Below are 21,259 nucleotides of genomic sequence, written 5' to 3'. Positions count from 1 at the left end.
GAGATACATACAAAAATTAACAAATATCTGTATACCTAATTTTTCTCATATGTTATCATTATATTTTTTTTTTTATAAGCAAATTAAGAATTTTATTAATGTAGAAGGACAACTGTAGAAGTATAGCAAGACAACTAATATTTGTGGAAAAATTGAAATACATTATTGTGTTTGTGTATTCTCTTATAATCATGGTTTGGCATTGTTATTCTAATGATGTGATAATCAATTAGAATATTTAAGACAATTTTCTCTGTCACATCTTCTGTAATAATTAGCTAATCATTTTTTTTTACACATTATTGAATTTAAAAAAAAAATTGTATATCATTTCCGTCGTGGATAGCTAAAAAAGGATGACAATATTGTATTCAAATATTTTAATAATTGATTACAATAGTCATTATAGCTGGAATACAATTACCTTCAATTTGAAATTTAAATTTTATGCCTTTTTGTTGGGTCAAGGATAAGATTACAAAAAAGCTAGCTTCTAATTGGGGTGACCCTTTGTATACATTTTAGTCAAAAGTAGATACTTGAATTGTCTCATAAAATAAAATATTAAAAAAACAAAGAAATTGGCTTCTCTCTGGTCTAGTGGATGGGTGCTTGTCATGCCTGTCAGGTTACATCATATAACTTGTTTTTAATGACAGGTTCATTCATATTTTAGATTCATATGTGTTGATCAACCACGTAAAAACAAAATCATAGCCACATGAATTTGTTATTATTTTTATTTTTTAAAATGTACGACAAATATAATTTTTTTAAAAAAATAATTGCAAAATAAATATGATGAAATCAAGTGATTATAATTATTGAATTAATATTTTAATTGTTTTAATAGATGATCTACTACATTTAAAAGATGGAGCAGAATTAATTATTAAAATAATAAGTAAGGTGACAGAGCTTGTCTAATCTATTTGCCAGACTACAAAGAATTCGGACATAACCAAAATTCCAATCTGGCATGGCATGGCTTGGCTTGGCTAGACATATTGACTTACACGTGGTGAGCTAACATGGCCTGACTTGTCAATCCAATCCATTCACCGAACTGGACAGAATTCGGACTCAACCAAAATCTCAAGTTGTCTCTTTTCCTCAAATAGTAATTCCAATATTTCAAAGCAATAATAATGATAATGTATGGTTCATAATCAAAGGTCACATGTATAGAAATGTTTCAAAATGTAGTTGATGATTTAACATGTGCACACCGCCACCATGACTTTATGTTGAAGTGAAGCACACACAAGCAGAGTTCAATTCTGGCTATTGAAAATTCAAATTCTTTTGTGTGTGTGTGTGTGTGTATGTGTGTGTGAACATTAATGTTTAATCGTAATAGAAATTCAAACCACATGTTGCCCAAACAATGACAAAGGCTATACACCCCCCACCTAATGCATCAATAAAAATAGCTCCATCATCAATCACCCCTCTTTTTAAACATTTTTTTTTTTTTTAATTGATGGCTTTCGCTTTTGTTGAGCAAATTACATTTTGGATTTGTTATAATTAACCCTTGTATTGCTGGTTTAGCCCTAGTTCTCAAACCAAAACTTGTGGTTCAATTTGAATTTTGAAAGGCTAGTATACTGCTTGTTTGGCATGCTATTTTAACACAATCACAATCATTTTATTTGAGTCATATCAATTCTCTATACAACAGTAATTTAAACCACCTCAAACTTCAACCCCCATCACCCCCATACACACGTGACAGGTGGTGATTAGAGGAGAACAAAAAAAAGAAAAAGAAAAAGAAAAAGATAAAATGACCAATCAAAAAAGAAAGAAGGTCAAATGGAGTGAAGTAAAAAGAAGTCCCAATCTTTATTCTTCTCTATAACATCACTTCAAACTCAACCCAAATTTTACATTTTTTCGTAAAAAATCAAATAGTATATTAATCTGACACTTTCCAAACAATAATTTAGTACTATTTCTTCAAATTTTGTTCGCTATTTTAAGCTAATGGTTTCAATTTAAATATACATGTTGGATATTTTTGGTAATATATTATACTTAACATATACCTAATACTAGTGAATCATATCACTCATCTTCCTGATATTTTGGACAATAAGGTATGCATTGTTGTTCATTTATTAGCTGAAGAATTCGCTGAATTTTGTGATTGACAAGTTAGACAATGAATCAAGTTATTTTGGCGTTGAACCATGATTCCAAACCATAACTGAATCACTGCAAAGAACACAGTTTCACTGGAAAACTTCATACACTACCACCATGTACCTGTTTATATTTAACATCTACCGACAGCATAAATTATTAAACGACATGATAAGACATTGTTCACAAGCTTTAGTTAATTGAGCCAATAAGTGAGAGACTGCAAAACCTAAAACAAATTTTCTGTTACACAACACATTCCGCATTTTTTTTTCCAGAGCAGTCATGCCTGCCTGCACTCTGCCTCGCCGGTACCAGAATCGGGCTTCCAGTTTGAGCTTTGTGTGGCATTATCCAAGCAGAGACTTTTTGACAATGTCACCTGAAACTTTTCACCATTCCACATCACGTTCCTGATATAAATGGATTGACAAAGCAACAAAAAAAACAAAGATCAATAGTGTGTAAAAGAAAGAACATCAAAGTTTCCAATTTGCACGTGTATAATCACTTTACCACGTAATTCAATCCATTTCTCTCTCTCTGTCTTGCTAGAGAAGTTATTTTACAGAGTGATATAATTTTTTATTGAGAAATTTAATATATATATATATATATATATTAATTGGGTTTCTTCTATTTATTTATTTATTTCGGGGTAGGGGGGTGTAGGAATTGCAAATTAACATGAAAAATCAGGTACCCAACCTGCCCCTAATGGGGAATTTTTTTAAGTTTCGTACACTAAGGTCAAATTATACAATCACAGATATATATACATAAAGTTCTCTGATTCTCATCTTCTGATAAGTTATGATATCAGTGAACAATTTTTCTTATGAATCGGGGCAGGCTGGGACCCTAGAGCCTTTCCCCCTGGGGGAGGGGGGGTCCCATTCAATTCCAGACTAGTCCCCATGGATGTACACAATCATCCACAAAACTAGGTGTGTTTGGTGAGCCAGAAGAGACAAAATTCTGAAGTGTTTGGTTTCTGAATCTAACCCAAGTCAGCTAACCATGCGGCTTTTAGCTTTAGGTTTTTCACCCCTCCAGGCCCCAAATTTCAACAGATGTTAGCTAGTTCATATACAAGCATGTCATGAAATTCAAAGCAACAGAAACTGGTGCGAACCTGAGGGCTTATTCTTCCACATCCAATCCTGAGCTGCCTGAATCCCCTGGCAGCACAGGCAGACAATGCAAATGAGACAGTGGTCAAACAAAGAAATCTGATTACATCAAGAAGTAAACATCTCATACTTGTTGGAAGCGTGCCGGATCAGTCGCAGAACCAGCTGCAGCCTGTAAATGGGTATAATTAAGTTCCTGAAATACCAAAGGACCAGGAACAAGTGAGGGAGGAAGAAAAAGTCTACATTGAAAGACAAAAGCAGTGCATTAGCCCATTGGGTAGTTTTACAAGGGCATTTGAAATCTGGCATATTCTTCTTACATACAGCCCCCTTTAGGTATATCATACAATTCTTTTGCAATCTAATGAACTCAGCACAGCGGATATGAACTCAGGACACAATATGGATGCACCAACCCGGCAATTGCACAAAAATTAGTACACAGATGGCTAGCACACCACAATAAATAAATTACGTATACTAATATATGCAGAAGTAGAAGAAACAATCTATTCCTTTATATAATAAATAATTCAAATTTCTACATTAACACTTTATATATTGGAAAAGAAATGGTTTATCAAAGAATATATATGTAGTGGGAAAGAAGTACAAATAGAAAGCCAAAATGTCTCGCTTTCATAAACCTGAAGCATTCACAAGCAAATTTGTAGTTGTAATAGGAGGGATTATTATGTATATATGTTCATACTCCTTTTTCACTTTGATCTTTGCCTCTATTGCATTTCCTTTAAACTTATTATGTCAAGGCCGACCTTTGGATTTGTACGTATGTTCTCACACCAGTGCTGGTAACAGGCGTGTCCCATGTGCATCTAAAGTATGTCTGTTATTTAAAAAATAAATAAATAAACAAATAATGACACATTTAAGTGTGTGTCCAACAAGTGTCAGATATGGTCAGGGACACATTGGTGTCTGCTCTCTGGCTCTCTCTCGCTAACAAATATAGACTCCAATATTAGATTTTATGCTCGTCTCTTTATTTATTTTGGTAAGTTAAATTTTAGGTTTGTCTCTGGCTACTCCACAAAGAAAACAAGAGAAAACAGATTTATCAGAGAGAGAGAAAGAGCAACAATTTCATCAGACAATACACAGAGAGACAAATCGCAATTCAAACACATGATACCAAAAAAGGAGGAAAGCGACAACGGATCGTTGCTCATATAAACATTGAAACATGAAAGGATAAAAGCACCACTAGAATAACTATTTCTAATAACTAGGATCAGTTATCTATAAGGAAAGGGAAGTTTGAGAATAATGTTGCTCATAGACTTGGAACATGAAGGATGAAATGAAAAGTGCTCCAGGGACGTTGCGTGAACGTAGAATTCCTCATTAAGTAGAAAGGAAAGCTCTATAGAACAGCAAGCTAAAAATGTGTGACACCAAAAATAAAAATAGTAAGGTGGAGCGGTGTGCACATGCAAGATAGAATAGTGAACAAATACAAATACATTCATGAGAGGCTAGAAGTAGCACAAATTGAAAATTTTGAGAAATTCAATTGAAGTGGTTTGGCCACGTGCAACATAGTGATTTGATTCAGATAGAACGTGCCAAAAGGACAAGAGGCAGGCCTAGAAGCACATGACTTAAGGTAATGAGTAAGTGCAATAATTCCCTTGAACTTAACTAAAGATATGGCTTTGAATAGCCAACAACAAAAAATGGATATGTTGCATTGTACACGGTATTTAAATTTCATCAATCTCATCCACAGTTCTATTAATTACCACACCAAAAACAAAAAAAAAAACAACAACAACAAAATCCAAGAGTAATAAATCATCTTGTAACCAAGCTAAAATATACCTGCGCATTTTGGTGGCCTGTAACTCCTGAAGCGTGATACTGCAATATCATTAAATTAAATAAGCTACGAAACAACTCAAAACCTTGTTAGAGAATACATTATACACCACAAACACTCACCGATGATGGAAAAGAACTTTGTTGCAGCTGCTGTGGGTGGCGGAGTTGTGCTTGAAGTTGAGCTTGCTGTGTCTGAGGAACTTGCTGCGTAGACCGACTTTGAGGGTGAGACTGAGTTTGAGGCTGTTGAACTGATGGTTTTGTCTGTGGCTGCGGCTGCGGCTGCGGCTGTGGCTGCTGCTGCTGCTGCTGTTCAAACAACGTCAACTCCTCTGGTTTCTCCCACTACACGTACATGACAGCAAGCATTTGTGACATATTTCAGAGAGAAAAAAACTCCCAATAAAACGAAAATTAATTTATTTTTATTTTTTTTTAAATAATGAAAAAGCAAAAGTTTAAAGATTATAAATTCCTTACTGTGCTTTGACCAGTTGAACTATTATAATAGTACTTGTATCCATCAGGGGAGGTGTGTTCCGTCCAATTACATTTTACAGGAGCCACTGCCTGGGATACTGCAGAAAGAACTGAGGCAGCAGATGTGGCAGGCGGCACATCTGCTGCTGAAGTGATAGCAGGAGTGCTGGCAACTGTCTGTGGTACCATCCCCGCCCATGGAGCCTGCAGCAAAAGATAATATTCTTAGTATGTAACTTCAAAGTTCCTAAAGGTCATCAAAGAATATTTTTAAAAAAATCACATTTAACTAAAACAACAGTATAATGCATATAAATAATATTAAACAAGTCCACGGTGAAAAAGTAATCAAATGCCTACAAAAACCTTCAAAGAGTGTACTATTGTTTAACAACAATTCACAAGAAGCTTTTTTCTTTTCTTTTTTTTATAAACAATAAAATATGAGCTTAGAACTGCAACAAATAACCTGAAATTTCCCTAGCACTACATATAATACCTGCTGTTTGGTAGCCTGAGAACTTTGCTGTTGCATTAGAGTTTGATTTGAAGGTTGCATCTGCTGAAATTGTTGTTGAAGCTGAGAGAATGCCTGCTGAGATGATTGAAAGCTTGCCTGTAGAGTTTGTTTCTGTTGAGATAGCATCTGAGCAAACTGAGAAGGTGATTGTTGGAGTGGCTGAAGCAATTGCTGCTGAACAGCAGGCAGTTGCTGTTGATTTGCCATGGCAGACAGGTGATGTTGTTGTAGGTTAAAATTCATAGGGACTTGTTGCGCAGATGAGGCATTCTGCTGGACCTGAGGCTGAGAAACATTTAACTGCCCACCCAAACCAAACAACTGTTGTGATGGCAACGACTGACTGAAGGGGTTTTGACCACCAGACTGAGGCATTTGCAGCTGACCAAGTTGTTGGAGTGATGCTTGTGAAGGCTGCGTCTGCGAGTAAGATGATGGAGTCTGAGGGTGTAGCTGCAGGGAAGATGGCAAGTCTTGTGGTGATTGAAGTGGCTTCTGTAGCGGTGATATTTGCTGCTGCCCAATTGACGGGACTTGTGCCAAGGACTGGTTAAAATTCTGGAAAACAATTCAGGGAGAAAATGGATACTGATTTATCCCAAGAGAACCGGGTAACCACATGAAGATATTCAGAAATCAATGTGCATATACCTGCTGTGATGCAGATGCAAGTCCAGGAAAGACACCATCTGAAGAGCCACCATGTACACCAAGAGGACCACCCTAAAATATTCCCAAGCATAATAAGTTTCCAAATCCTTACGCTCAGGTGAACAAAATAAGAAGAAAATGAAAAAGCATAAGTGCGGCCTTTATATGGACTGACCAAACATGGAAACATACATCTACATAGCTACCAAAAGAAAAAACTATACCTCTTGAGTAGAATTCTTGGCTACTGGTTTTAGAAAAAGTTATTTCATTATGAAGAGCATCTTTAAAGAAGACATGACACAATGAACAACAATCACAGAAAGAAAAAAGACAAGGGAGCAAGCCCTAGGAGGCCCGTAGCTACCACAGCCATAAGAATTGACTCAAAATATGGCCCCCCACCCTAATAGTAACAATCAAATCTTTTCAAAATATAAATTTTATCTTGGGAAAGGAGAAGGATGTTAAAAGTTGGATCCCACCAATGAATATGTTTCAGTGAAATAGAGTGGTGATTATACAGTATCATGTTCTGGATGCCGAAGCAAACATGGTCTAGTTACATTAGGAAGGCTTATTCTATAGCATATATAAATTTGTTTATTACCTAAAAAACCTTAATCATATAGGACATGGTAACATGGTAACAAAAAAAATATTTTTTTCCTTCAAAAAACACTACAGAATAAAAAATTTTAATTAAAGAATGATCAATTTTTCCATACCAGAGTTGAAGGCATTGCCAAATCCCCAGATCGGGGAAGCAACTGACTCCCAAAACCTTGCATGCCAGCATTCAAAGATGGCCCCATATTCTGCGGACTCATTGGATGCCAAGCATTAGGTGGTATTCGACCATGCATAGGCTCACCAAGATTTGTTGTTGGTCTGCAGGAGTAACAATAACAGAAGTTCTTGAGAAAAATAAAAAGAACAGTTCAAAGGGAACAAAATCGGAAGAGGAAGATAATAATAAAGTTTTTGACAAGTGGAAGAAAATAATAAGAGAGAAATGAAATTCCCCTTTGAATTAGTAAATGAATTACCTAAGTCCTGGTGGTTGGAATCGAGGACCAAAACCTGGGCCCCCAAATGCAGGGCCACCCCTGCAAAAGAAAAATAAATTAAGTTCATATTGCATACTAAGAAGCAACGATAACGACTTGGACTACCAATACAACATGGACAAACCCAGCAATTTTCAAAAGATTAAGACACATACAAAGTGAGGCATGGCAACAAGTAAACGTTTATGCACATATATATGAAAATATTCATTTTTATCTACAAACATATATATGCTTGTCATAGGAAATAAGTAATTTCTAGCTTGATGAGCATGACAAAAAGGTCACCAAATAATTATTACGGGAAAAATATTAAAATGCATTTCTATGCATATACCTTCAAAAGTTAACTTGATTAATTACTACACAAGCCAAAGTTGTATATGAGAAATTCTAATCATGAAGTTGCAAGGACTCTCACACACTCTTGTCAGAAACAATAAAATATCTTGGTAATATTAGCTACTCAAACTCTAATTGTGATAAAGAGTAACTTAAACAGAAAAGGATATGGTAAGGATGAAGTATAAGGAAATACCTCGACTCTCCAGCTCTAGGCCTCTTAGGATCAGCAAATCGAACAGTTAATGGTTGATCACACCCCTAAGATGTAAAAGGAGATAAAGGTAAATGGATACTAGCAGAAACAGAGAACATAACACAATCAAAACAACGAAGTAAGCTTACTTTCATAGTATATATTCCACTAAGTCCATTAATAGCTGCCATCGCCATTTCTCTGCTTGAAAATTTAACAAATCCACACCCTTCAAAACAGTTGGACATTTAGATTAAAAATCGATGGAAAATTAAACATTACCTGCATTATACAATTTCACAAGGATTGGAAAGAAATACTTGGATCAGCGCCTTTTATGTAGACGACCCAATTTCTTTTTTCCTTTTTCTTTTTTCTTTTTATAAATGTTGACCCAATTTTTCTAAACTAAAATTGAATAGAGGACATAATCATCCAATTATTGATTCTTATTTTCTTCTCTCTTTGAAGTGAATCAGAATTTAAATTCATTTGTGCCATATGATGACATACAAAGCATCTGTGATTGTGATTGCATTTTTTCTGATGTAAGAAGCAGGGACAGGATGTAGGTTTTCTTCCACTTCCATGATTCAAATGATAGGAAGGTTAATCATAAGATTGAAACAACTACACAATGAAATTATAAAAGCAAAACACAAACCACGGCTCTGCTTCATTTCATCACGCATGAGATAAACATCTTCAACTCGACCATATGGTGAAAAAATCTGACAAAGGAAGAATCAGTTGTCAGTATTCAACTTTTATTGCTTTAGGCAAAATATATTGAAAAAGGATATGAAGAAAAAAGGTCCAGTTTTTTTTCATTTTTAGGCCCACCAGGGAGGGTAGAAAACTTCAAGGGGGGAAAAAACAAACTACATGTGGAACATACTTCCTCAACTTCCTTTTCTGTAGCTTGTTTGTTCAGTGATCCGACAAACAACTTGTACTCAACTGCACCTAACATGAAGAAAAAGGTCAGGAATGGAAAATTCACTTGTGCATCAAACAGAAAGACAAGTGCACAACATACAACCAATAAATCATATGCCACAAGAGCATACATAGTTCGGACTACAATTGGAAAAATGAAAACCTCCTGTCATAAATACCAATCAATGAACTGTATTTTTTCTTTTTCTCCTCATCATAGTGGTTTCTTTATCTGCTTCGATAAATTACTTAAACCTACATTTGTTATGCTTGGCAAAAGAACCACAGAAGCCCAACACTGATCATTGTTAATGATCAACACCCATCCAACCCCACTAAAACTACTATTCAAAAAGGCCCACTATACAGGTCTAGCCACATGAGGATGAAGGGAGGGGTGGATAGGGTAAGACCAGGCATATAACCCTCAAACTTAAACTCGCACATTTGATAGCCGAATCATCACCACTGCACAAAGTAATGGTGTAAGCATAAGCACATAACAAGACCTAAAAAGGGTAAAGCATAATTATTCCAAGTCCCAAGTGTGTTTGGCTTGAAACTAAGCAATTTCCAACCACTATCATTTTTCAAATTGCCAATTCCAATATTTTCCGAAGGACCATAACAACCCAACCAAAACAAATTTGATAACTTTAAAGAAGGCGGCTCAGGGTCAGGGTCATCTTCACCTAAGCAAGGGTGGGGCAATGCTTTGCCAACTAATTGCATTCAATAAACCACCAAAAGCACATAAAAAGAATGAGGAAAATAAATCAGCAAGTCTATGGGAGGACCAAACTTCACCACCAAGGTTTTTGTCATGCCACTGAAATTTTGCCAATGGAAAAACCTTCCCACTAATATTTACTCCAAATAAAGGTAGGGGAAGAAACAAGATCAACTCAAGCTTACCATTCCAAGTACCAAGGAAGAGTGAGGCCTTGCAATTATGAACAACTAAAACAAATCTAAAGATCTACATGAAAACCCAAAGACCCATTAACTTAGGTAGGGATGGCAATTTGAACCCAGCCCGACGGGGACCCGACCCCCCGATCCCGATTTGAGCAGTTTTTCCCCGAAAAATATCCCCAACGGGACGGGGATGGTATTTAAAATTCAATCCCCGATCAGTTTCGGGCCAGGGACGGGGATATGTGTCCCAGCCCCGTACCCGGCCCGTCCCCGTCCCCGCTGGTCCCCGAAATGAATTTACCATTTTACCCCTATATATATATATATATATAAAAACCAAACCCTCTCACACTCACACTCACACTCACCACCACGTCTCTCATCTCGCTCCCTCTCATTCTCTGTGTCCCTCTCCCTCTCACTCACCACAGCGTCTCTCATCTCCCTCCCTCTCACTCTCCGTGTCCCTCTCCCTCTCCCTATTACTTTCCCTCTCCCTCACTCACTCACTTTGATTTCTCTCTCATTCTCTCATTTCTCGTTATCATCATCATCATCGTCCAGATCCACGGTGATTTCTCTGTCATTCTCTCACTCCTCGTTATCATCATCATCATCCAGATCCACCGACGTGAAGCCACCGATGTGAAGCCACCGATCTGAACCGTGAAGCCACCGATCTAACAGATCGTGGTCCGTGAACCGTCAAGCCAAGCCTGATCTGTGCATCTCTTTTCCTCTCTCTCTCTATATATATGTGTGTGTGTGTGTGTGATAGTGGTCTTCCTTGCCATTGTTCCCCGTATTTGGTTCTGGAAATAATAATCTATATATAGATCTGTGTGTGTACTAGATCTGTTGTCCATATATATACAGATTAATTTTTTTTAGATCTATCGTTGTATGGGTGTGTGTGTTCTAGATCTGTTGTAGATTGTTGTCCATATACATTTTTTTTTTTTTTTGTTGAACAGATCTGTGTGTGTGTGTTGAACAGATCAGTGTGTGTGTTGTGAATAAGTCTGTCGAGGATTTTTTGGGGTCAGGGCGGGGATCGGGGACGGGGGAGGAGATGCCTTCTCCGTCGGGGATCGGGGCCGGGGACGGGGATTTTTTAACCTTCGGGGATCGGGGACGGGGAGTGTCATCCCCGGCCCCGCCCCGGTCCGTTGCCATTCCTAAACTTAGGAGTAGAACAAGTTCACTAGATTCCCAATTCCTTACAGCAACGAAACTATAACACTCGCCCAAAAATTGGGTATTACTCTACGCATAAACCGTTGTAAGAGTGAGAGATAGGGAACACCATAACTTTTCTCAATTCCATTAACATAGAACTCCTCAAAAACCTTCACAATACACCAATATAGAATGCAACTTCCCCAAAAGAAATGAAAAGGGGGCCCAAAAACATCTTGAGTTCATGTACCTCTCCAACAGTGGACTCATTCTAGAAAAAATTTCGTTCAATTTTGTTTCAGTATTTAGTATGTTGGCAATTTCCGAAGACAACTTGAGATTTGTTGTACAGAGATTGGGCTTGGTTGTGACAGGTTGATAGGACTATTGTATTTGTATTTTTAAATTGGTATTAGAATTAAAAGTATGGTCTATTCACCCCGTCTAGTCAGTGGCCACAAATGCATTTGCCTCCACAATTTCAAATTTTAAAGTTCCAATGAAGTTGACCCTAAACTCATAAGAAAGATAACAGAATTATCAATTCTCTTCAACTGAAGGGCACTGAATTTTTAGCACGCCATAAACAAGCTTTTCGAAACCACTTTTCACCAAAAACTTAGCTAGCTGTTTCTAACCATGTCTCCTCTTGTTTTCAAAGTGAAAAAAAAAGAGGGGGTTAATGTCATATTCCATAATATGGAAGGATAGCAAAATTATGAGAAACCCAATCGTCTAGACCACAGCCAAAGCCTCAGCCTCTCAGTTATGACCTTACAAGCGTGTTGTGTCTTCTCACAGCTTCACTTCAAACACCCACTTTCTTGAAAGGTTGTTCAATGAAACAATATTTACATCAAGGCTATTATAATTATTCCTGGAAGAGAGATAAGGACCCCACCATTCCTGATGCAGTAGCTGAACATGCTGTAAAGCAACTCCAAGTAAATAATTGACAAGCAAAGTTGCAAAGGTATGATATTTCATCCTTCATCATATATATGCTAGATAAAAAAAGCTTAATGCATCTAACAGGGCACAAAAAAGAATTAGAATAAGTAAAATGCACTCTCAAATTACAAATTTGTATCATGCTGGGGTTTCAACAGCAAAGAAATACAAAAAGACATGGAATATTACCAAGACGTTCTCTCTCCCCATCAGCATATCTTACTTGGATAGGACCCACTCCCTGAAAAACAAAAATATAAGAAGGATCAAACTACTAAGCAAAAGCTAGACTACTCACATGACTGCAGATGCATGGCAGCAAGAGAACTCACTCCAGGTAAAGTGTGTTGGTTGTGTAAACCTCTTATGGCTCTATCAGCTTCTTCAGAAGTAGCATATTTTATAAAACAACATCCTGTAGAAGTAAAGAGTTTGTATCCTGATATCATTAATTGACTTCTACATCTAATAGTGATGATACAGAGATGCTGGTAGACTAAAATGCAAGTACCAGTTGACTGGCATAAAAAGACAGACAAAATGATTAAACAATAAAGATCAACAAAAAGAAGACAAACTAACACACATTAAAAGATTGGAATTGTGAATTCAAGGATCCAACACAACATATATATGGATGTTGACAACATTTAAAACAACATAACCAATGCCATTGTTACATTTAATCCATATCAGTTATAGACATCCATGTCAATGTCCTTGTTCAGAACACATGATTATTAAAAGAAAACAATTTGTAAACACCAGCATTGTGTTTCTGTTATCAAATAAAATCTACATAAATAAATAAACCAAAAAAATCAAAACTTACAAACATCCATAAACAATATTAAAATCCACGTACATGATTCGAGTATTTGTGTGTAATACACATTTATATATGGAAACACCAAAACTACTAGACATCAATAAACAACATCAAAACCACGGGTTGCAACCAAATTTATCAGCTAGTGTTCACTATTCTCAGAATTTTTAACACAACAACCATTGAGTATTCACAACTAGAAAACCTAAAAACCATGACGATCCAAATGCTGGTGGGAGAAAATACAAACTTACCCTGAAAACAATCCAAAGTGGTGATTAAAACAAAAATATCTTCTTAGTGCTGAACCTCAAAATCTTTTTATTCAAAGAAAGAGCCCACGGCATACAAATTAGAAATCATAACATCCCAATTGGTGATTGAAATCAATACTCCAATAACAACCACCACACAACCCAAAAATATGACTTTCTTATTTTATTTGGAAAATCATTAGGGGAAAAAAAAAAGGACCATTATTAATTCATTTGAATAATCATCCTACATCTTTTAGCACATCCACAAAACATAAATTTATGGAGGAAACCAACTGCCAAATCAGTGCGAGATATGGTCATTGAGAACAAGATATTGAAAGCTTCAAACAAGTAGTCCACTAAGGTATAAAAACAGAGCTTCCAGGGGCAAGCTGAAGCGGAAAACGTTACTCCTAAAGATTCTCTTTGAGTAGTCTATCAAAGCACAATGAAAATAGCTCTGACTAAGCATCTGGTGAGGGATCAACTGTGAAGCTACAAAAGCCAGATGAGGCTGGTTATAAGACAAGTTCAAATTGTACTTTTTGTGACCAATATATAACCGAGAAATGAGTTGATGAACCCATAAATTTACTTATGCACAGAAATACATGTTTACACAATCACCCAATTCCTATTCTGCAAGCCTACAGCCAACAAGCAGTGCCAGTGCGCACTAACAGGTGATATCATGTCAAATACATTTTTCCCAAACTTTTTTGGTGAACTAAACAAACTAAATCCTTACTAACTCAACAATTTGTTAAATCTATTAAGGCCTCATTTGGCAAGTGCCCCTTTTAGTCAAAAAGTTACTAAAAAAAACCAAAAAGCCAACAACTCATACCAAAAAGTCAAAAATTTCCTTCTCTCTACTTTTTGCACATCTTTTCATAAAAAATCAAAAAGTCATCCCAAACATACTAGTTGTTTTTACATTACATTTTAGCCAAAAAGCCAAAAAATTACTAAAAAAATATGTTCCCAAACGAGGCCTAAGCCTTTTTTTATGTGAAGCATCACTATACTTCTTGCGTAGTGGCATGGCCAAGCATATCATTTACACTAAATAAAAGCTTTGTCAGCTTTAACTTAAATAACACAACCAAGATCATCACAACAAGTGCAACATGCCAAAAAAAATGTTACCGAGTCCCGATAGCATTGTTAACTGGATCTTATCACAAACAAGTTAAATAGGCTTAAAAACTCCAAGTATAAAACCCCCCAGCAAGCTCAGAATCAAAACAAAATTGAGTAGAATTTGGGTTAGTAGAGTGAATTTTCTCGAGTACTAGAACAAACGAACAGGAGTGCATGAATTGCACAAAAGAAACAAGTGCAATCACACAGCAAATTCCACAATCCATCACACCTTTAAAGAGGAGGAATTAGTTCATACATGCCATATAGAATTCTCAAGAAATGAGAACTCAAAACATGTAGAGGAGGAAGCTGACACAGGCTGTCATCCTCCGATATAGTTTAGTCATTCTAAATGGAAGCTAGTAGGAATTTCAAATGATATTTACAGACATACATAACGCGCTGAAAAAGTAAATGTGATATAGACCACAGTACAAAAAAATATATCAAACCCCACACATTCATGATTCACCACTGTGTTCATCCAAGAGTAATTCCCATTCAGAATTGAAAAGACAGGCTGCTAAAGTATCCACCACCTAATTCACTTGTATAATTGTCATCCCATTTTTTCGCTCCACTTATTTAGTTATAAATGAACACAACCATAGTAGCACAACCTGACGAAATCTGAAAAATAACTGCACCAACCAGACCGTAGAACTTAAATAAATCAATCGCCGTCAAGAGAATAAAAAGTTGACGTGCATCCAGTCATCCATACTCTTAAGCAATTTGAATGATGAGCCATTAGGACAAATATGTACGATATACCAAACTAAAGTTAAAAAATACAAGAATTAACTTCCTGGAATAGAACATTAAACAAGTTGATGAGTCATTTCAGAGGGAAAAACTCGCACCAAGATTCTCTCTGAACCAATACTTTGCATTTTATACAATAACAAACACACCAAGCATCTGATGATATGAACTACAAGGTTGATAAGCCATTAGTTTAACCATGAGGGTACTTGTATGTTGATACTAACAAAACAGCTTCAATACCATCCTTGCAAGCTAATGCCAATAGCATTAAACAAAGACACAGAACATACAATGTAGTGGCTCAGAATTTAGCTGAGTATGCCCTTAAAAGTTGTGCATTTTATAACTTCTGTAATAATCCACATTGTTGGACAATACAATGTTCATTACACAAGCAGTGTTAATTCTAGCTAACTTAAAAATGCCTTTTCCACCTTTGACCAAATAATAGTGTCATACATACAACCACTCAGCAAAATACTAAAGCACACATTGTTATCTTACAGAATAAGTGGAACAAGATGAACTTGATCCAGTAACCATAGAGATCAATTTGATCTATTCTGCCACTGTACCATAACAACATACACCATTATTCCATCAAGATAGAGGTATCACCACCATATAATTAAAGCCACCATGGGATCAATAACATCCAGACTGAAAGAATATGTGCAACAAGCTTGCACAGTTCAAAACTGAACGCATAAATTTCTGGGCAGATCAACCAACTAAATTCACACAAGACCATTCATTGAAAGCCAACTACCAAGAAATAAACACACACACACACACACACATGGAGAGAGAGAGAGAGAGAGAGAGAGAGAGAGAGAGAGAGAGCATTTCCACACAAATGACTATGAAACAAGGCTAATTGGCAACTCAAATTCCCAGCACAACCCAAATTCAATTGTGAACAACATTCAGCATCATCTCAGACAAACAGTGTGAGCTTTGAGAGGCTAATGCTGCTGTTTTCAAGGGAATTTTGCAACATTCAAACTACCCAGACAACCAACACATAAAATTCACATTAATAGCCCTCAGGTTGCAAAAGTCATAAATAATATGCTGGAGAATAGCATCTTCACTGAATGTGTTGCAGAAACCAAACACAACTAGAATAAATAATGAATAGCAAAATCCACAGAACCCCACCAAATACTGCTAACATGTAAGCTCCGGCATCCACAACCACATACAATCAATTAAATAAACACAAACTACAACAGTGCATAAGCTTCACATCCACTCAATAAAGGATGGGATAGTTGCTTCGAAATTCAGATTACCAACAAAGAAACAAAGGAAATTGCATATGGAAATTACAAATAAGAAAATATCCACATAATCACATATTTGCCAAATTGGATTTAACTTGGTCCACATCCCACAATATTATACCACACAATAAATGTCTTACCATGCTCAGCCACCTCACAGCCACACCCCAAAAAATTTTAAAAACAGAAAAATAACCATCCTGAGTCCACAAAACAATGACATACTAGCTTCAAATAATATTTAGGCAAACCAAAGTCAACCCACTTGCTTGAATTCAATTAAGATATAAAGTACTATTTGCCCTGTTAGCAAGAGAAAATAATTCAAAATTTAGCCTTCAAAGGGCAAGAAACCAGAACTCTGACTATTAATTGACACTGATTATCAACCATCTATAATACTCAAACCAACTTCAGATCCATTCCAATTTGTCAAGGGTAAATTGGTATATGGACAAGCCAAGCTATTCAAAATGAAGAATTCCCAGGTTATCACAATAAGAAGAAACCATAGAAATTCTCCACATAACAATGTGAATTAATACCATTCATTGGCTATCCAAGTATTGTTGTGTCACTCGTTGTACAACAGTTTGACATGAAAATTGCTACAGTTATTTTAATAGACACACTCTTTACGATTGACTTGCTGGGTAATGCCCCACGGCTGCAGCCAGTAGTAGAAGAGCAAGATCTATGTCTTCCAAGTTCCCAACTGCTATACATAAACTGATTTTTAGAGGTTTTTCTTGTCTTCCTCTTGGTTGACAGGGCGAACATTAAAGAAAGGTTGCTACCAAAAACCAAGAAGCTTGAAAATTGTTGGAAAAACTAACTCAGATGAATCATAAGCTTACGGGTGCCCCCATCAGCACCACAAAGGACCTGAAAAGAGATATTGGCATAAATCACAATCAATCCAAAATCAATATTATTTGCACATACCTTGTTGCTGTCCGGTTCTCTTGTCTTTGATTAAAGCAACCTCTAAAACATTGCCATGTTCCTCAAACAAGGGCCGAATCTGATATCATGTAACCAATACCACAAATGAAAAAGTGATAACAACAATAATAGCAAGTCTCAGGCAGGAAAAAATAAATAAATTTGTCAGTTAACTCCTATATAGGAAAGAAGCCAGTGCAAATTGCAATTAACTACACTTTCATGTTTATTCTATAGCACCACAAGTTAGTTAAAACTAGTCCAAAAAACCCAGTACAATTAATTTTACGTTAGCAATTAACACAAAATGAAAGAGATAGTACATCTAATTATTTGGAGGTGCCAAGAGAGAGAAAGGTCAAAAAAATTACAAAAAAAAAAAAAAACACAAGTAAAACTAAATATGGAAGATACATCAAAGCAAATTTAGAATGCACATACCTAAGGCATGTTAAAATGTTATCATATTCTTTAGTGAACGAAAGTTAGAAGTAAAGATGACAATCAAAGTAAAACGCAAAAATAATTTAAACATATAAGCAAGCGTAAATGACTTTCTGAACAGACTAATAGTAAACTAATATATCTCTTATATGTTAACATCTTGATGAAATAACCAGCTTACATCTTCTTCGGTGGCTGTCCTTGGAACGGATCCAATGAAAAGTTTGGCAAAATTGCCACCATCAAAATTATCTGGGGAAAAAAAAAAAAAAACATATTATTAGTATCTTTGTGAAGAATATACAGGCAGCATGTCTAAAAGCTTGTCTGTATGAAAAAGGAACAAACATTTATCAATATCTCAAGAGTAACAGTGAGAAATCCTAAATTGTGCCCAGAAGAGGAAAAGATCAAGAATTCTGCTACAGCCAACATATAGAGTTAACAAAAAAGCAATTACATGAAAATTTCAAGCCCTTCTATGCAAAAATTACCAGAACTATGACGTGGTATGCCCAGATTATGGGTTTACTTTCTTTCTTTATTTGGTTACGGTTATGGCCATGTTGTGGGGAGAAGGTATGCCTCCTAAGGCTAGACTGTAGGCTCAGCTCATTTTACTCATATTTCTCTTCATATCAAGTTTCTACTCACTGATTGAAGAACAAATAACTACAATAGTAATTATTAAAATATCACTGGAAATCACAACAATAACATTCATATTTCTCTGTCTTTTTCTTCTTCTTTTTTTTTGGTAAAAGGACTGTCAAGAATCAGCATCTTACCAGCATTTAAAAAAAATATATATCAGAAACAGCACCTGAACTCCTATGAACAAATAGCATATAGCCTTTAAAACCAATCACACACTTGCCCTCCCTCGTTATCAATAATAATTATTCCAACAAATAGTTGCTTCAATTGTTGTTGTCCCCCACTTCTCTTCACCTTTTTACTCTTCCTAACTCTGAAGTGCATAGCATAATTATTTCTTTATGAAATTCGTTAACTTTTGCCCTTAGGACAAGTGTTAAGAAGCTTAAAAAAATTGCACATTCTGCATGAAAGTGTGCATAACAAAATTTGTACAACCTTTTGAAGCTCACTTAACATCTGCCTTAAAAGGCACACATTAACAATATCCTTTCTTCATATGTTGTTCTGTTAAAGGTCACTCTTTTATCACAAAGCTGTTCGGTTTAATTTTTGTTTCTTTACAAGTCACAAATCCTAAAGATTTGTTTTTCTCCCAATTAAATTTCCACAGTTCCTAAAGTCGTATTATTTCAATGGTAAAACATATGTGACCGTGTTTCTTCGCATAATTATTAATATCTTCCAGTGCTTACTATGAAGTTGTTATTAACAGATAGCATTAAGTAATCCAATATATAAAAACAAAAATACAATAGCCAACGGTGTTATCAATGAGCCAATATAATAATGTTTAAAAAAATTAAATATATATATATATATATATATTGAATGCACAATTAGGGTATGGAAGTAGCTCAAAGCATTGATTTTTGAGCAATTTGAAGAAGGGTACCTGGAGACCCTCCTCGGCCGGAGAAGGGATGTCCTCTTTTCTGCCCGGTGAGAGGAATCTGGTGACTGGCATTAAACCCGCCACCACCCATTGGACGAAATCCACCTCCAACTCCACCACCGCCGCCGCCCCCTTCGCCGGGAGGGAAACGGGGAGGACTGTCGAAAGGACGGTGGTGATTACCGCCTCCGCCGCCGGAGAAGCCTCCAACGCCGCCTCCGCCGCCACGGAAATTGTTAGGGCTGCGGCGGTGGATGGGACCGTCGGAGGAGCGAGGCGGACCTCTGGAGTTCCTGTAAGGGTGTGAATCTGGGCTGTTGCCGTAGCGGTCTCCTCTGTGTCGCTCCATTTTTGAGAAATATCAAATGAAGAAAAACAAAATCTGAAATCTTTGAAACCCTAACCCTAAAAAACACTGTAATCTCTACAACGAGAGAGAGAGAGAGAGAGAGACCCTGATGGGAACGATGGTTGGGAAGAGGAATTATTATAAGTCGTGTCAACGCGACTAAAAGTAACAATTCAGTAGTATTGCCAAGGCAATAATTGATGAATGCAAGGAAAAACGTCGTCGTTTTATAGAATTATAATCACCATATTATTATTTCCTGTTTTTGTAAACACTTCTTAGAAAATTATATGTATTTTCTTATTTTTCGTTTTTTTTTATTTTTACTAAATATTTTTAATTTTTTAAACACACATAACATAAATATACTTAAAAAGTATAATTTGTATAAATTTTTTTAAAAAAATTAACTAAATATTAAAAAATACAAAAAAATCAGTATATTTTTCATATTTGTGTGTATTAATTAATTTTTAAAAATATTTTTTCATAAATATTTTACTTTTTAGATACATCTAAGTAAGGTGCATTTAAAAAAAAAATTAAAATGTTTAAAATTTTAAAAATATTCATTAAAAATAAAAAAACACAAAAAACAAATAACCCAATTTTCAAAAAAACTAGATTTAAAAAACTGAAATTAAACATACTGAATACTTTGACAAACGAGTCACTAATAAATTTTAAATAGTGACTTTAGTTTTTTTTTTTTAATGAACTCAAAATGTCTCATTTTAGTAATTATATAAAGAGAAAATCGGTCTAAGGTCCCTATCCAATTTTAGTAATGGATTATATCCACTATATATTCTTTTGTAGTCTAAGGTCCCTCACCCCCGTACCCTTATATTACACCTGCACTCTCATAGGCAGAGAGGAAAACCAAGTCAGGAATATAAAGGTCTGAATTTGATTCTAGTTGGTCGAAACCCCGAGGAACTCAAGGAGGTTTCGGAGTCAATCGGAGCCAAATTCGGGAAAACCCATATCAAGACTATGGTTGTTGATTTCTCTGGAGATTTGAACGAAGGGGTTAATCGGATTCGTGAAACCATTGAAGGTCTGGATGTTGGAGTTCTGATCAATAATGTTGGAGTTTCGTAGACTGCAAAATGCCCAGTTGGTGTCCCCGGCGACACCGTCTGTGGCGGCCGAACAGCACTCACCACCTCTTGAAACGTCGCCACGCTACAAGCGTCCATCCAAGCGACCCAAACTCCCCTTGGGTTTGGGATCCTCTTTTCCATCAAAACCTACAGCAACTCCCCATCATTTTAAACCAGATTTCACTACCAACTATGTTTTTCCTTT

At 36.0% G+C, this 21,259-nt stretch overlaps 1 protein-coding gene across 7 annotated transcripts; it reads right to left on the bottom strand.

Annotated features, from left to right (window-relative positions):
* Positions 1 to 2,235: 2,235 nt before the first annotated feature.
* LOC114308381 (flowering time control protein FCA) lies at positions 2,236 to 20,115 on the bottom strand. Of its 7 annotated transcripts, none has more exons than XM_028253966.2 (19): positions 19,600 to 20,115; positions 18,229 to 18,299; positions 17,604 to 17,682; positions 12,705 to 12,787; positions 12,562 to 12,613; positions 9,284 to 9,351; positions 9,050 to 9,116; positions 8,535 to 8,614; positions 8,386 to 8,450; positions 7,827 to 7,886; positions 7,506 to 7,668; positions 6,778 to 6,849; positions 6,106 to 6,684; positions 5,607 to 5,810; positions 5,247 to 5,471; positions 5,127 to 5,165; positions 3,412 to 3,477; positions 3,284 to 3,329; positions 2,236 to 2,561 (listed from the first exon to the last, which is right to left on the bottom strand). In XM_028253966.2, exons 1-19 carry the CDS (start codon positions 19,946 to 19,948, stop codon positions 2,554 to 2,556), a joined length of 2,376 nt encoding a protein of 791 aa, XP_028109767.2. In that variant the 5' UTR covers positions 19,949 to 20,115; the 3' UTR covers positions 2,236 to 2,553. The 7 variants fall into 7 exon arrangements, with proteins under 7 accessions (XP_028109767.2, XP_028109765.2, XP_028109769.2 ...); XM_028253964.2 differs by having other exon boundaries at positions 2,236 to 2,530; XM_028253968.2 differs by having other exon boundaries at positions 3,412 to 3,453.
* Positions 20,116 to 21,259: the final 1,144 nt, after the last annotated feature.

The sequence above is a fragment of the Camellia sinensis genome, chromosome 7, assembly GCF_055761805.1.
Source record: "Camellia sinensis isolate YWXY chromosome 7, ASM5576180v1, whole genome shotgun sequence".
Classification (NCBI taxonomy): domain Eukaryota; kingdom Viridiplantae; phylum Streptophyta; class Magnoliopsida; order Ericales; family Theaceae; genus Camellia; species Camellia sinensis.
The sequence above is the reverse complement of the archived record's forward strand: the minus strand, read 5'-3'. Positions and strand labels throughout refer to the sequence as shown.

Excerpts from the sequence above, each read along its gene's own strand:
- LOC114308381 (XM_028253964.2), bottom strand. The coding sequence starts at position 19,948 with ATGGAGCGACACAGAGGAGACCGCTACGGCAACAGCCCAGATTCACAC. Across the intron at positions 5,811-6,105 it reads CTCAGGCTACCAAACAGCAG|GCTCCATGGGCGGGGATGGT; the intron begins GTATTATATGTA and ends CTTTTGCTGCAG. Across the intron at positions 5,472-5,606 it reads GTTCAACTGGTCAAAGCACA|TGGGAGAAACCAGAGGAGTT; the intron begins GTAAGGAATTTA and ends ATGTACGTGTAG.